We start from the raw sequence: 17,961 nt of genomic DNA, 5'->3' as shown, positions 1-17,961 counted from the left end.
AATCTAATAGATTTGGAGAAGTACTACGTGGACATAATTGGCATTACTAAGATAAAAACAGGTGAGATCTTGCTAAGTAAGTATGGGATGTTATTTTCAAGCAAAAATGATCAAGGAAAGGAGTGGTGGTAACATTCAACACCAGAAAAAAATCGTGAAGATAAACTTCTTGATTGGAAGACAGTTTCAAATAGAGTTATGTGGGCAAACTTCAAAATGGGGAAATGGACAATGAAACTTATTTGTGACTATGGTCTCAAATGGGGGAATTGTCATTAGAACAGGCAGTTGACAGAGAAAATTGAAAAAGTCATCCTTGTTAGAGATCTTAACACCATAGTAGGAAATTAACCCCACCAGAATATTTATGGTGTAATAAATGTAATATTTCCAAAATGAAGTTTATGCTAAGAAAAATACCCATGCTAAATACAATTTATATGTCTTTAATGTTTGTAAAGGTAGATGCACATCTAAATAGACTTGCTTAATTTTTGGTTACAGTATTGTACATGACAAAATTTGTGGTGTACTGCTGGCAGTTGTTGAAGTACTGAATGACATTATTAAAAGTGATGATATTGGTGCCCAAATAGAGTAAGTATGTTTTGATATAAAAAATAAATTTTCAAAATATGAAATTATTAATGTTTATTTACTTTGCAAACATAAATTCAGATAATATAGGCATAAGTTCATAGTAGAAATCCAGTATTTAAGTTAGAATAAAAAAATTCAGGTTCATCATTTTTTATTCTTTTAACATAACAAAGATTAATCATAGGGGGAAAAAACAGCATAAAAACTTAAAGTTACATCAGTTATTTATTTAAAAGGAATATATAAAAATTTTATTTTAAGGAAAACTATTTACATGTTAAGTTTAAAAAAATGTTTATAATAACTTAAAAATAATGTAGGTCATAACCCACAGGTTGGGAATCCAGGATTTAGATAGTAATAAGTGTTGAACTCAGGCTGTATATACAGTATACCTAAAATAAGAACATAATTTCCTGTATATAAGCACAAGCAAATTATTTTTTTAGCTCTTCATTTTCCCTCAAAAATACCTCAACAACTTTTCTTTATTTTTTATGACTGAATCTATAGAGAGAGTAAAGTAAAATAGCATTAGTACTTCAAAACATTTACAAAGTAATTACTTTTAGTTTAATATGATATTTGCCCATTATAATTAAGGACTAGTAAAGGCTAAATATTTCAGAGCATATCTGCCCAAACATTATAGCTTAATTCAGAAGAGCATTTTTAAACAAAAGAGGCTTGCTTGGTTTGGAGGTTTTAATTTAATTAAATTATTTATTTATGTGTTTGTTTGTAAGTTTCAATTTTTCAAACTCTATGGACACATCCATTTTCCAAAGCAGCATTCCTTCCTGCATTCTGATTAACTCTCAGCAAATCCATTTTAAAATAAGATTGATTTAAATGTACAATATTTGGTATATTTAATCACAGGACTACAATGATTATCATATGCATATAATGTGGAAATGTATTTATAAATACAATACAAGGGAGTAACTAAAAATAACCGGAATCTGAACTTGACACACTCACATTTTCAAGTTATAGATGATGCCGTTAGGCATCGTAAGTGTTTTCTGTGCCAGTCTGGCAAGTGATGTCATCCTATGTGAACTGGTTTGTTATTCTGGCTGCTATTTTGTTAGTGCTTACAAGCAAGTTTGGTGATTTTGTGATATCTGACCACAAGGAACAGAGAATGTGTGTGAAATTTTGTTTTCTTTTGGGTAAAAATCTACTTCTATTGAAGCTCCGATTAAAACAGGCTCCACGCTGAACTACAAAGCTGGAAATTATGATCAACCTAGAAGAATACTATCTTTGGCCCTATGGTATCAGTTACTGAATGGAAAAAATGTCAGCAATGTATGGGAATCTTTGAAAAAGTGCTTGAATGAGGTGGTATCTCAATGTATCCCTAGTGTTGTTCAAAGAATAAATAGACTGGGAGTGAAATGGATGTGCAAACTTATTAAGCAAGAGATCCATAAGAAGAAGATTATGTGGAAAGAGTATCATGAGAATAAAAGTGAAAGGAGTTATGAAATATATAAAACTCAGGCCAGAAAATTAACGAGTATTGTGCGGAAAGCTGAAACGGAGTATGAGAAGAAATTGGCCATTCAAGCTAAAAGTAGTCCAAAAGAATTTTATCGTTATGCCACTAGCAAAAAAAAAAACGAATGTGGAAGAATAACTTTATTGAATGCAGATGGCACACGAGTGTCGGAAGCTTAGGAGATTGTTCAGTTAACGAGTGCTCACTTTCCTAAGATATATCAACCAAATATATGTAGCATGGTGCACAGTGCTACTGTTACATTAGATGAAGAGTTAGAGTTTCATGAAAATGAGGTTGAAAAGCTCTTGCATAACCTGAATAAGAATTTGTCAATAGGGACAGATGGCATATCAGTCCTTTTGCTAAAGGAATGTTCAGCTGAATTGGCTAGGCCTTTCACACATTTGTATAACTTGAGTCTCAGCTCAGGAATGATACCACAGGAATGGAAGGAATGTATGATAGTTCCATTGCACAAGGGTGGTGCAAAAACTGATTGTCTAACTACTGACCTATTAGTATGGCTAATGTGGTAGTGAAGATTTTAGAGAAGTTGGTAAGAACTTCCATACAGAAATGAGTAGACAAGTATTCTATACTTTGCAGGGAACAGCATGGGTTTACTAAAGGAAGGTCATGTTTTAGCAATTTGCTCATATTTTATAACAATGTTATGGCTGAGTTGGATAAAGGAAATGGATACACTATGATAATGTTGGATTTTTCTAAGGCATTTGATAGGATACCACACAAAAAGCTGTTGCATAAATAAACTGGAGAATATGGGATTGGAATATAATCTATTGACTTGGATCAGGAGATGGTTGACAGACAGATATCAAAAAGTGGTATACAGTGGGTGTAAATGTGCCAGATTTAAGGTAACCAGTGGTGTACTCAGGGTTCAGTCCTTGTGCCATTATTGTTCAATCTATACATTAATGACATCAAGCAGAGTCTATCATCAGATGTGCAATTTTGCCGATGATGCAAAGATAGGCAGGGCAATCAGGGATGCTACTGATATTCAGCAATTACAAAATGATTTGAATAGACTGGAAATCTGGGCGAACAAAAATGGCTGTCAGTTTAATATTAGCAAGTGTAAAGTTTTGCACTTTGGTGTGATTAGAGTTCCAGCAGCATATTATATTGGCAGGGTTATGCTACAAGAAACTGAAGAGGCAAGGGATCTTGGTGTATAAGAATTTAAAGTTCAAGGGTCACATAGCAAAAGTTGGAAATACAACTCAGAGGATAATTGCTATGTTGAAGCAAACCTTGATATGTAAGGATAAGGAAGTAATTTTGCCTTTTTATAAGGCTTTGATAAGACTACACCTGGATTATGTGCGCAGATTTGGCCTCCTGGGTTCCAAGGGGATAAAGAAGCTGTGGAAAGGGTGCAAAGAAGAGGTACAAAGGTTATATCCGGATTATGGAATTTAGATTATGAGGGCAGATTGCGAGTATGCGGATTGCATACTCTGGTTAACAGGAGAAAGAGGGGATGATATGATAGAGGTCTATAAATGGGTGTTATAGCATTTCAACTGCTGAAATTTTTCGTTATATGGAAGGTGGAGAGAGAACAACACTGGAGCATCCGTGAAAGTTAAGTTTGTTCATAGTCAAGAAAGGGTAAGCACTAGGCTTTTCTCACAGAGAGCAGTGAGCGGAATAATTTGCCCTTAGGGGTAGTGAGTGCATCTAGTGTAAATGAATTTAAGGGAAGGCATGATAGCTGGTTTGGATGATTTATAGTCTCCCTCGATAAGTCCTTTGTTATTATTATTATATGAGTCCTTGACTCCCTGGAGGTCTCATATAATAATAATAATAATAATAATAAAAACTGCAGCTGAAACTATTGTTATGCTTTGGCAAGCCTTTAAGGATAATGCTCTAGGTAAAATGCAGGTCTACAAATGGTTTTCCCATTTCAAAAATGGGGACATGTCAGTTGAAGACCAACCATGATCTACTGACCTTCAACTATCAGAAATGATGAATACATCGAAAAGATTTGCCAGGCAATCAATGAAGATCATTGAAAGACCATTGAGCAATTTTATGAAGAGATGAATTTGTCATGGAGTTTGTGCTAGCAAATTTTAACAGAAGATTTGTAAATGAAACATATGTCCATTAAATTTGTACCTCGTTTGCTCACATAGGACCAAAAAAAAAAAAAAATCATGTGAATGTTTGCTGTGATTTGAGGGTCTTGGTGCTACTGGAAACATGCCAATGGAAGCATGCAAATCCACCGAAACCCAAGAAGGCATGTCAAGTTTGATCAAACATCTTGACAATGTTGATTTGTTTTTTTTTTTGATATGAATAGAATTGTAATTTGTTTCTCCTGGAACAGACAGTGAACCAACATTTTTATTTCAATGCTTTGAGAAAGTGTGGTAGTGTGCAAAGTGATGTGGAGTAGCAGAGATTGGTTGCTGTACCATGACAATGCCCCAGCCCACACAGCCTTGTCTATCCAACAGTTCTTGGCGAAAAACAACATGGCGGTTGTTCCTCACCCTCACTATTTGCTCGATCTCTCTTCATGTGACTTTTTTTTATTCCCACGGATAAAGAAAACTATGAAAGGGCAGTGATTAGTTGATATGGACAAAGTGAAAGAAAAGTCGCTGGATGCCACAATATTCCAGCTGAACAGTTCCAGAACTGTTTCCAGCAGTGGAAAAAACGTTGGTACAAATGCACTGACTCCCATAGTGAGTACTTTGAAGAAGACTAGAATCTGGTATTATAAATTTTTAAAAAATATTTTAAAAAAATAATTTCAGTTATTTTTGGGTATCCCCTCATGTATTATTATTTTCCAAATATAAAGTTCTTTAACTGAATTATTTAATAGCATTAAAAAAAACTGGTCTTTCTCCTATGTTCCATTCTTCCTCTGTAGCACAACTGGGAGAAAAATGGGACATAGCCCCTTCTGGTTGGAAAAGACCCAAGTTCAATTCTTGCTGTGACAATAATAACTTTTATATATTTTGAGATGCATGTGCATGGCTGTTAATAGCACTGCTCATGTTCTTAGAGGAAAGTGAAGGAGTGGTACTGGCCAGTTCAGTGGAACAAATGTCTATGTATCTAAATAGCTATGTACCTATATATATAGGTAAATAAATAGCTATGTACCTATATATATATATATATATATATATATAAAAAAGAAAGATAATGTAGAAAGTGTATGCAAAGGTGACAGAGGAAGTCTGTGAGGTAGGATCCACCTATTTAGAGAGAGAGAGAGAGAGATTGCTCTTTTCAGTATATAATCAAGAAATCAGAGTAGTTTTGGGCACCACACCAAATGTGAGAACAATATTCTAAGATTGGTCATTTTTGGAATTTATAAGCTGCTAGCAGTTGAGCAGGAGGGAAGTAGTGTTTTGAATGAAAAAAAAACAAGCTTCCTCAATAATAAGAAAGGTGCTATGGATGCAATATGTTCATACCAGGATAAGATAGATGCAAAATTCAGACTAAGAAGAGAAAACTGATTCTGACTGGAAATCTGAACATCATCACAAGTAAGAGGATAGGATCTTTCTTCTTACCACTTGTCCATAGCAGGATTCAAACCCATAGCCTATTGGTTAGAGAGTAGATGCACTAACCACTCGACCAACCAGGCTGGAATTGAAGGGTGCAGACTATCTTCATTATTATTCATTATTTACCATGAACCACATTTTGGAGGAAAAACAGCATTAAATCTGACATCAAAATTAGAGTTGTTAATTTTACCTCTTTACTTTATGCAGATGATGGTATATTCTTAAATAAATTCAGCATTAACTTTCAGGATTACTTAACTAAGTTGAATAACTGCTGTAATAAATTTGGCATGAAAATAAACAATAGAAAGACCAAAACTGTGAAAATAGGCAGGAACATGTAAAATATGAAATGTATTCTGAATGGAGAACCTATAGAACATATAAAATATTTCAGCTATTTTGGCACAATTTTTAATGAAGATGGTAAATTAAATATGGAACAACAGAATAAACAAAGCTGGTATGGTAGTTAGTGAACTGAATAAATTTATATGGAATAAGAAAAGAAATTAATTAAAACACTAAACTGACAGTGTTCAAAGGTTTACAAGTTAGAGTTGAATAACGAAGATCACGGATATAAGAGTCCTGAAAAAATAGGAAGTGACCAGATGGCATCAAAGGAGGAATCAATAAAATTAAGATATCAGAAAGGAACTTGAGAATTGTTAGCATTCAGGAGTTTGTAAGCAAAGGTAATCTGAGGTGGTATGGTCACTTAAACAGAATGAGAGAGGAAGGATTAGCTAGGCAGGAGTTGGATTACAGAAAGCAACTTAGAGGAAGACCAAGATCTAGGTGGATTGATGCATTTCAAAGCACCTTAGACAACTGAGATATAAAATCTGACAATATTGGAGTCCTGACAGATAAGAAAATTTGGAGCAAAATTGTTGATTAGAAGTTAGTAATAACTTTTCATGTACTACTATCATAGTATCCTATATAGATGACCCTTGGAAAACATGGGTCGACTTATACATGGATTTTTTTCGGTAAATACATTGGAAACATTTTTGGAGATTTGTGACAATTTGAAAAAACTTTCAGACAAACCATGTAGCCTAGAAAAATCAAAAAAAAAAAAAAAAACAATTAAGGAACAGTTAGGTATTTCATGAATGTATAAAATATGTGTAGATACTAGTCTATTTCATCATTTACTACCATAAAATATGCACAAATCTATTATAAAAAGTTAAAATTTATCAAAACTTACACATACAAACACTTACAGACCTACAGTGCCATTTGCAGTCGAGAGGAATGTAAACAACTGTAAAGATGCAGTATTAAATCATAATACAATTAACTGCCATTAATTAGCATAAAATAAAAAAATAACGATTCATTCACATTTTCAGATTATTGCTGCTGCTTCATTATCAATGTATGTATGAATTGTTATACCTGTAAATATGAATTTCTTTTTCACATTATCTTTTCATTTTTCATGTCTAGTGTTAGTAATATGTATAACAGCTGCAGTGTTTTCTATCATATAAGAGAATATTGATGTAGGTACTGACGGACAGACAATTCATCTTGTAAACCGATGAACTTACGGTATCAGTAAATACAGTACATACTAGAGATATACATTTACAGTACTGTAAATATGTTTAGTCTTCCTTTTGATTTTCTTAATAATATTTTCTTTTCTCTAGTTTACCTTATTATAAGAATACAATATATAATACATATAACATACAAAATATGTGTTAATTGACTGTTTATGTTATTGGTAAGGCTTCCAGTCAACAGTAAGCTATTAGTAAAGTTTTTTTGGGGAGTCAAAAGTTATATGTGGATTTTCAACTACACAGAGGTTAGTTCCCCTAACCTTCCAGCATTCTTCAAGGGTCGACTGTACATCTTGATGGTACATATTAGGAATTTGATGATGAAATTACATTTTTTTACTTCTGTTTTATTGGTTATCTCTCCTCACCCTAGAAGCTTTTATATACTAATGGGATAAAAAAATATAAGCATGATAAACAATGCTTTGACTTTTAGAAACATTGAAAAAGTTGACCAACAATGAATATGGAAGTGTGATAAACAAAGATATGGCATTTAGAAACAGAAAATGGCAATCTGACAGTAAACTTATTAAGGAAGCCCTCCTGCCTACCCGAATTGTTAGGTGATTGACAAATGAGAGCTAGATTATTTAATCCCTAACCTATTTATACTCACATTAGTAAATATATGACAGGTTTACAAGTTTTCTTGGGCAGGATTCAGTTAATAATAATAATAATAATAACAAAAAAAAAAGATTCTATGTTAGTAGACTTTTACTTTACTTTGTTGTGTGTTACATAAGAAATTATAGTGAAATTAGTTTAGGTCCCCAAAAAAAAAAGAAACTAAATAAAAGATTGAGTGATGTTTATCATGAATGTAAATGATATAAATTAATAAAATATATATAAACTGCTGTATCCTCTGAGTCAGTTTTTTCATTAAACTGTTGTTGCCACAAAGTTGCTACAAAATAGTGTTGTGTCTTAACATTTTATAACAACATTTAGATGGATGTTATAAGTATATCTATGCATGTATACATATCTCTCTCTCTCTCTCTCTCTCTCTTAATGTATAGTTTGCATAAATATAAAATTATAATTTTTTCACTTACTGAATACTACTGAAACAAAAAAAAAAGTTGCTAAGAATAAAAATTAATTTAAATAAATTATACTCCATTTAAAGTGAAAAAAGTTTGGCATCTATGCTTTTTTTTTTCTGTTAAATAAATTTTTATTCTCATTAAAATGATTAATGTTACAGTTCACTTGTTCTTCCTGCCAATGATGCTCTGCAGCAGGAAGAAGAGGAGGAGACCGAACATGATCGAAGGAAATTAGAAGTAAGCTTTATTGCTTTTGATTTCACTGTATATAATAAAGTATTACAACTATCTCTTATTGAATAATTATATTAATTGTTATTCGGACTTTCTCTTTTTTTATGTACAAGCAAAAAAAAAGTAATTATCACTATTAAATTTCTCTTTTTTATTACTTTATTTTACCTTAAATTCTTACCTTGTGTGTGCTTGTTGTGTTTATAATTTGTTATTATTAAAACTTACGATTATTATCTTTAGTGAATATCCTTATTACTTGATATAATTTCTCGCGCTTGCTTTCACCCTTTTCGCTCTGTGACCACTACTTAAATTGCTCACGTGTGCAAAACTCGGTAGACAAAGAAATTGCCCACGGCTAGAGCCAAATTTCTTTGATATAAATCTGGAAATAAACTCTGTGTCGGAATATGGAAAAATTTGTTTGTTAAAGCTGTGCCATCCAAATTCTTATACAGGTGAATCTTCCTTGTCAGGGAGTTAACACTCAGAATGACACACTGTTCGATAATCAAGCAATTAAAATTCCCAATTACAAAAAAAAACTTCGTATATCTTTACTCTTACTGCAGTCATAGCTATCCTCACAATTTAACTTGCACTGGTTCTATTTTTATGAGTGGTGCATTGAGTTCACAGATCAGGCAATTTGTTAGATAAGAAAAAGAAAGGTTTATTCATTACTCTAATACGATGTACAAATATTAAGATCACTTAACAAAACTGAATCTCTCCTACAAAATTTAAGATGATTAACCAGACATAACCTTAATATTCCTAGTCATAAACAATATGAGACAATATCTACTACCAGTTAAATTTCTGTTTTGATCCTATTCAAGTAACATTCTTGTGCAATCTTATTCTAGATTCAAGAACCATCAGGCTATAACAAACTTTAGCAATTCAATACCACACTGTACATGAATTCTTACTCAGAGCTAAGACAAATCTACCAGTTGATTAGATACTAAAGTCCTGGTTCAGTTTTGTAAGTCCAATCACTGAGCATATCTGCAAAATTTGCACACTAACTGTTTCTTGCATACAAAGGAATTTGAAAGTCTCTACATTACCGAGCATCAGAATCTCTCTTGCCTTTTCCCTCGATCTCCCGAAAAATTCACACGGCTTGTTACCCAGTCAGTTGTCTTCAGGTAGGACAAACTAGTGATTACGATCACGAATCACCTTTTCCGATGTGGGCAAAGCTGCTCTGCCGGGTTCGGTCCACGTGGTTCTGCATGGCATGTTAATCGGTTTGTGCTGGCTTTTCCACTGTACCGATGATTATGCCCGCACTGGATCACTATCTGGCCGCATGGCTGCCACTGGACATCGTTCTTTTCGACCGCTCTCACGCAACTTCTCTGGGAACAACTGGAACAGGAATCCCAAACAAAAAAAAAGAGTACCGAGTTGGCGTCACCAAGCTCTATATATCCTTGCTGAGCTGTTCTCCCTCTTACGTCACTCTTTTCTGGCCGGCATCTAAAATCTTGCACTCATTCTCTCCTCGTTGCATTCTCCACACGCGCAACTTGGGCCTTGCGTACATGACTGCCTGGGGGTCATTTCTTTAAGCCGATTATTTCGTGTTAACATAACTTTCATTAAATTCCAACCCTTATCGGTTTTACAAGGACACTTAACAATATAATACATAGGAGAATTTGCAATTAAATGATTATTTCGTTACTTCTGTCAACAATTTCACTTATGCCTATATACAAGCATTTTCGCTGGGAATTTTTTTGTGCCTGTTAAATCTGAATGAAATGTTTTACAATATAATACCTTTCATTCAAGATTTAACACACTGTGTGTGTGTGTGTGTGTGTGTGTGTGTGTGTGTGTGTGTGTGTGTGTGTGTGTGTGTTAGGTTAATCAGTGTATTTTGTGAAAGACAAAATCCAAGTTTTTGGAATAATCATAGAGGGATAAAACTAACTCGTACTTCCTTTTTCTTAGACTGGTTCACTCAGCTTATATTAAAAGATATTTTTTTTAAAAAAAATAGTTTTCTCAGCAGTTCCTGATAAAACTCAAAACCATCTTTTTTCCAACTAGTCATTTTTTTAACCTTGGAAAATAGTATGTGATATTGTCAAGCTCCTACAGTCATTAAAAAAAGAAAAAGAAAAAAATCTCATCTACTAATTAAATGAACATTTTTTTCTGTAAGTTGTGAATTGTCACTAAGACGCTTGCAGAAATTTTTTTGAATATTTTTGTTCCTTTAGTTTTGTTTTCTTGATCCAAAGGGTCTTCATAGCTCATTTGGTATCGACCATGTCCTTTGGTTGAGATCTTGATTCAGATCTCATCTGGGATCTAAAGAACCTTTACAGGGGCTTTTCAATTGAAGGGTGAGGTAGCCATTCTCATATAAAGGTGGAAAGGTTTTATTCATCCCAGAAACTCCAGTTTTTCATCCTGCAAAACAGGCAAGCCGGGATGAATAAAACCTTTCCACCTCTATATGAGAATGGCTGCCTCATCCTTCAATTAAAAACCCCCTGTACTTTAGATCCCAGATGAGATCTGAATCAAGATCATTCCAAAAGAATGCAGACACACACATACACAATAGACATAATACGTTGTTTTCATAGTCTTAGCTGCTTGTAATTCAAAAACAATTTTTTGATGGAAGTTATGTGCTTATCAAAACATTTGATTGCTTGACTTGGCTTCGTTATAGTCACATGTTAATTTAGACAATGAAAAGGTTACTGAAGATTTTTTTAGATAAAATAAGAAGGTGATGTGTACTGTTATTATATCTAATAAGTAATCAAATACTGTATCATGCTAGCTGAGATATTGTCAGTTTTACAAAGGCACTGCTGTTTCCATCAGAGAATTAATGCCAATAAGACTTAGAGAACAGAAAAGAGACTTAGCTAGTAGGGGAATTTTCTGGTCTGGTAGGCTGAGAGAATAACAGCTCTAGCCTCTGACCAACAAGTTATGGATTCAACTCCCACTGTGGCAAAAATGATTTTCATTGCCTGGTGTGATACTACTTCTCAACTTATTATAGGCCTAACATGCCTTGAAAAAGCACTAAATTTGGTCTCTATAATAGAGTTCTTGAATTATCTAATCCTTAGCCCACCCGATGAATTTCTTAGCCCACTGAGAAATAATACCATGTTGTGACATACTTGATTTTACTGAGATTAAAAAAAAAATGGTTGAGGTACTCTAAATAATAAGTATATGATGATTTATTCAGGCACTAAAGATTGGAGAAAGAAGGGGGCAGATAGCTATAGTGTTCAACATAAATGTAAACTTCTTGAATGATAGCCAGTTTAAGTTAATTGTTGTGGAAAATTTCGAATGGAAAATTAGAAAGTAAGACATTTTATACTTATGCACCACAGAAGGAAATAGAATATTTTTGATTTGTTGGATTGGGAAGCAGACATTGAAATTGAATGTAGCAGCAAAAACTGCTAGATGCTAAATAGTCATTAACGGCATGTTCCAGCATAAAAATGTACATAAATAATGTAATGGTTGAGTTAGACAAAGGGAATAGCTACACCATGATACTTTTGAACTTAACTAAAGCTTTAGCAAAGATTTTGACAGGATTTGACATGAAATGCTGTTGCATAAGTTGGAGAATGGACTACTAATTTGGATAAGAGGATGGATGGCTGGCAGATATAAAAAAAAAAAGTGGTATATGGGAGTTGTGAGTCTGCAAGATTTAAGGTGACCATTGGTGTATCCCATAGATCAGTCCTTAGTTATTGAATCTTAACATTAATGACATTGGAAAGGATAGCTGATGATCAAAGATAGGCAGAGTAATAGGCAGAGGAATGTAACTGGCCTGCAGTACTTACAGAATGATTTGAATATTAATGACATTGGAAAGGATAGCTGATGATCAAAGATGAGCAGAGTAATTCAGGAATGTAACTGGCCTGCAGTACTTACAGAATGATTTGAATAAGCTGGAATTGTGGGCATGTGAAAATAGCTGTCAGTTCAATGTTAGTAAATATAAAGTCATGCACTTTGATGTAATGAGATAAGTGGTGTATTATATTCATGGGAGTACGCTAGAAGAAACTGACTGAGCTTAGGAAGCTTGGAGATTTAGTAGATAGGAAGTTGAAGTTCAGGATATCAGAGTGTATAGCAAATTTAAAAAGTTGCAACATTCTGCCCATATATTGTTCATAGAATAAAGTTTAGTCAGTATATCCCATTTTCATATTGAGAGTCTTTTTTAACAAAGTTAGTGAGATCAGCAAGAGTAGAGGACTTGAACTCAATCTCAGTAGGACAAAGATTATGGTACTTGAAAAAAGTATAGACAAAGAAGGGCCTGAGAAACAAGTTTACCTTAATGGAGAAATAACTAGACAAAGTGGAGTAGCTGAGATTCATCTTCACTTTGAATAACTGCTCTTCAGAAAACAGCAAAAAAAGATTAGGAATGGCTAGGAAAACACCCATTGACTTAGTTGAAGCTGGAAGAAATCTGATAAGAAAAGGGTAGCTGCTTTTGAGATGTGGTGTTACAGAACACTTGAGTCTTGTCTCATACTTCAGAAGGCAAATAAATAAAGATGCACTTCTAGAGAGGATCATTAGAACTTTGACTGCTTAAGATCATTGGCAAAAAGAAAACTGGTAGAGAAAAAAATGGAAGAGGAGACCTTTCAAAACAGTAATAGAGGGGTAGATACCTGTGAAAAAGAAGATAATGCACATCCTCAAAGAGATGGATTGTGTGTGTGTGTGTGTGTGTGTGTGTGTGTGTGTGTGTGTGTGTGTGTGTGTGTGTGTGTGTGTGTGTGTGTGAGAGTAGTATTACGTCATGGTTTTTCTTAAAATCTATATTACTATTATCCCTCCTTGTGCCAACTAAGAATGAGATCTCCAGTCTATCTCTCTGGGGCCATCTCCTTTTCGAATTCTGACAAATTTGTTTGTTCCAGCTGTGCCAATCAGAGTCCTAGGACAGAAGAATTCTTGCTCAGAGAAACTTTCCCAGAGTTCTAACAGCTACCTAAATTCGTTAAATATACATAGCATCTGTAGAGATCTCAGTTTGCAGTCATGGCCCTATCCTTTCTAATTATTCTATACCTTCCCCTTATGCATAGGTTCAAACTTTTATGAGTGGTAAATTAGTCTCATTCTCAAGCAAAACTCAGACTTACATGGTAAAACATGTTTATTAAAGATCTAATGAGTTTACAATTAGGTTTAAACATATCAAAAGCTTATCACAATACCTATACTAAATCAACTGACAATCATAAATGAAACTCTAGTTGATGAACATATAACTCATATCCTCTAGTCAATTAAAACACACTTAGCATGGGAAAATACAAGTTTACAATTTTAACTTCAAATGCTAACACAGATCCCACCACATTTATTAGGTCTCACACAAGAACTTAGGTCCTCCGATTACCAGTCCAATGAAGCTAACAAGTTACAATGCATATAAGTCATTCAAACGGTTCTCTAGGCAATTGTCCATTTTTCTTCCAACTAGAAATTGATTCACCCTTTTCCTCTAATGCTAATTGTTAATAAAATAAGAGAATTCTGTACATTACCACTGCTGCATGAGGTTACCGTGTACCCTTTGTCCGTCCTTTACCGTTAGATACTTTATTGCTTCAGTGGGTTGCATCCACGTGGAGGTCGCTTTGCTCGTCATGTACAATCATTTTCTGCACTCTGCTGGGCAAACGCTCGTCTCGCTGGTCACTGTCGTCAGACTTCCCAGTCTCCCTGGAGGAACCTTCCATTGTCTCATTTTGGTAACATGTCTACCGATGGCCTGAGTCGGAGGATGCCGTCATGTCACGTATAGCTCACCCAATACTCGCCAGTCAGCAACAGGGAGAAACTTGCCATCCAATGCCATAGAATTCTCTTCCACTAGTCAGCATCGTGGGTTCGAATGAAAACAGGAACAGAAAAAACGGGGCTCGAAACCCGCGTGAACCCGCATTTATTATCCCTTGTTGCGCCCTCTTTTCGTCACAGAAGTTTTCTCACAGCACCTTCTTATTGGCCCTTAAGTTGTTTAGTCACAACTCTTCTCCTCAAGAGCTCTCTTTTCAGAGAACACGAGTTCAATTCACTTTCCACAAATGCCTTTGCTTCAGGCATTATGCTTATCGTGGGTAACTCACACGAAACCTTTGGACTTTTGTTTGCATTGACATACATTGTGCATAGAGTATTTTTTTCTTACTAGTGTTTTCAAACAACAATATTTCTATCTAGACAGACAAATTCCTCCTTTTTGTGTACTTCATTTTAAGGTAATTCAATTATGTTCTCTATTAACAGTTTGTTACTTTACTAACAGGAGAAGTATTTCTTGGTTACTATTGTATTCTTGTTAAATCTTGAATGAATGATCCTTTTGATGAAGATCCTTATTCAAGATCTAACAGTAGTCAATCAGTCAGAAGTGACAGGTCTTCAGAGAGTTGAAGCACCAAGAAAGCACAGCATGGCATAGGATCACCTTGTAAGAATTTGTGTGGCACATCACTAAAGTATGGAGTGACAATATAGCACCTTGTCTGTTAAAAGTTATTTTTTTTAAGTTTGTAGAATTCAAGTTTGCCCACCATGTTAGTCTAAGAGGTGGTCTGTTATCCAATAAGCAGTTATGGGTTCAAATCTCATCATGACTTGAATGTGTGTAGATGTCTTTTCTTAGGGAATTTATATCACCCTGTACAAAATCATCACACTGATTCTAGGAGACTCAAAGCAGCTTGGAAAAGTCTGATGTTTGGCCTATATCAGGATATAGGCTAAATATTGTACAGCAGAATATCTGGATTATATAACTCATAAATTATCCATTGTACTATTATGCTATAAAGGTTATAAACCTTATCTTTCATGGATGACATTATCATTAAAAAGTTGAGGATGTTTAGTTACAAAATTTTGCAGATTAGTAAAATTGTGCCAGACTGTCAACAACAAGCATTCATGCCACAGTGGGGAGGGGGAGGGGGGTTAAATCTACAGCCTATAAATTGAAAAGCAGAGATTCTATCCAGTCCACTTTGGCTAACTAGGTTTTACTTGTTTATGTCAGTAGTTATACTAGAAATGCTCATTAATGAAGCTCACATGAGGAATTTTTGAGTGCCTTTGTAGCTCTTTGGAAATGATATTTGCATTTAGTGGTGGGCTGTCTGAAGAGAAATCATTCTAAGTTTAATTCTAGTCACACTGACAAGAGGAACTTTCTAAGCCTTTCTTGACCATTTCCCATGTTAGTTGATCTCTGATGCAGGCTCATAGGATTTTAATGGAAATTCAGATTTTTAACTCTACGTTGCAAGAAAATTGACTATGACTCACACTGTTGATAATAATATGTGTTAGGATTTAGGGCCATGACATGGTTGGTAGCATTGGCTGCTATACCCTCTGTCCTGAAAAGCCTTGTTTTATTGATAATCCAGGCTCACTCTCAATAAATGCTTGAAGGATAGAGACTGGCTGCCTATTAGTCTTCAAAAAGTTAGGTCTAAAGGAATTCTGCCTACTCTGTTTGGGAATAAAAGGCATTAAAGGATTTATTTACCTATTTATGGTGCATTTTTGTGCTAAATAAATTTTTGCAGTGAAATATTGCTTTTCAATAAACAGTGATACTAGAATGCACAAAAGTCAGAATCATTGTGTGCTTCTGAGGCCAGTCTGTATGGTGTTAGGGACAAACCAAGTGCTTTTTATTAAGATGTCTATGTAATAAACTATCCAGATATTAGGAGCATAAATTTTGCTATAAAAAATAATAATTCTTAAAATTTACTTTCTAATTAAGTGAATAAATAAACTATTTGCATTTAATAGAAAATTTTGGACTAAATTTAATTGCTTAGTTATACTTTTTTTTTCCTGCAAGTAGATGGACATATATTTTTTTTTTATTAATTACTGATATCTTGATATTTCAGCTGTCTCGACAAGATCCTGTACATACTGTAATTCTTAAAGAGTATCTCTGTTCTCAAATGTCAAAACTACAGCAGTCTGTGGGACCTACTGCATTTGAACAGCTAATGGCAACTGTGGATATTGAAACTATGCAGCAGTTGAAAATGTATTTGCATCAGTGAAATTAACAGCATAAAAATCTCTGAACTGCTTAAAAATTTTTCCAGCGTGATAGGTAACTGGAAAGCACACTGAATTTGTGAAGTTATTCTCTCTTCTTGCTCTACATTGTTTTACAATGTAACATGTTTCGAGCTGACTTAACGATGCTATTGTACTACTCTAAGTTATCACCTAGATCTAGAGTAGAAAACATTGAGTCATTCAAGGCAAGAGTTTTTGTTAATTGGGGTTGCAAGGGGAGGGGATAAAGGTGGACAATCACAGGATTTGCAAATTTCTAAAGCACTAATAGTGCATGCCATTATTGCTGTTCGAATCATTGAATTAGTTGTCATCTTTATTTTGTTCACAGCAATAACAGAGTGGATTATGAACAGAATTCATAAGCTGCTGGCTTTAAAACTTTAATTCCAGTGATTACTGCAGCTAATAAGTTTTGTTTTAAAAAATTCAAAAGTTTGAAACAGTTGGGCTTGCCAAATAGTTATTGATGATTTTTGTATTATCTGTTTTTCTGTCTCCTAATGAGGATGATGTAATTTTCCAATACTGACGTAATGCGTTTCTGTAAAAATAACTGATACCAAGATTACTTGTTCATACCTATTATATGGTCATGTTCAGATATTTTATAACTCCGTTTTTGTTATACTGTATTTTAAATGTCAGCTGAAATGATCCAGTTATAAAATTTATACTGTTAAATGTTGTGCAATGTGGAACGAGCAAGAAAATAAGTAAAATTAAATGAGAGAAAAATAAACTCTTATTCAAATCTCATTTGATTAATTGCCACTCACAAATGTTAGTACTGGTGGTGCATCTGGTAAACTTTAGCTCATTGGTACAAAGTTATGCTCTCAGAATTGCAATTCCAATGCAAAAGATTAAAAAATGAAACTGTGTTTAGATTGCAAAATTGTTGAACCTAAATCAGTGACAATACATCATTGCTAAGAAAATGCAAAGAATAAAGAGTGTTTGTGATAAGTTTTATGGTAAAAAAATAAAGTGTCTTTTTAAAACATTGTTGCCTTATATTATATATTCAACACTTACTGCAAATTATTTTTCATTGTTGGAATTTATGTTATCCACTGCAAAGTTGGTTACATTAAGTCTGTATCAAGACAGCATTTACATAATGACAAAATCATTACCCTGGGTCATTGTCTTTTTCTTTTTTTTTTTCTGGAAGTTCATGTAAGAGTAGATATACAAAAATGTAG

The 17,961-nt window shown here is 34.0% G+C and overlaps 1 protein-coding gene across 1 annotated transcript in view; it reads left to right on the top strand.

Moving 5' to 3' along the window:
* Nucleotides 1-17,760, top strand: part of Impbeta11 (importin beta11) — a 277,003-nt gene extending 259,243 nt beyond the window's left edge. The window contains exons 24-26 of the mRNA XM_090391468.1: nucleotides 505-597; nucleotides 8,506-8,584; nucleotides 16,570-17,760. Of these exons, the coding sequence (XP_090247594.1) occupies nucleotides 505-597; nucleotides 8,506-8,584; nucleotides 16,570-16,731 (334 nt within the window). The 3' untranslated portion in view covers nucleotides 16,732-17,760. The remainder of the gene's footprint in view (nucleotides 1-504; nucleotides 598-8,505; nucleotides 8,585-16,569) is intronic.
* The last annotated feature ends 201 nt before the right edge of the window (nucleotides 17,761-17,961 follow it).

This window comes from Typopeltis vanoorti, chromosome 4, assembly GCF_054136105.1.
Source record: "Typopeltis vanoorti isolate ZY-2024b chromosome 4, IOZ_Tvanoo_1.0, whole genome shotgun sequence".
In the NCBI taxonomy this organism is placed as follows: domain Eukaryota; kingdom Metazoa; phylum Arthropoda; class Arachnida; order Uropygi; family Thelyphonidae; genus Typopeltis; species Typopeltis vanoorti.
Note: the sequence above shows the minus strand (reverse complement) of the source record. Positions and strands in the feature narration are given on the sequence as shown.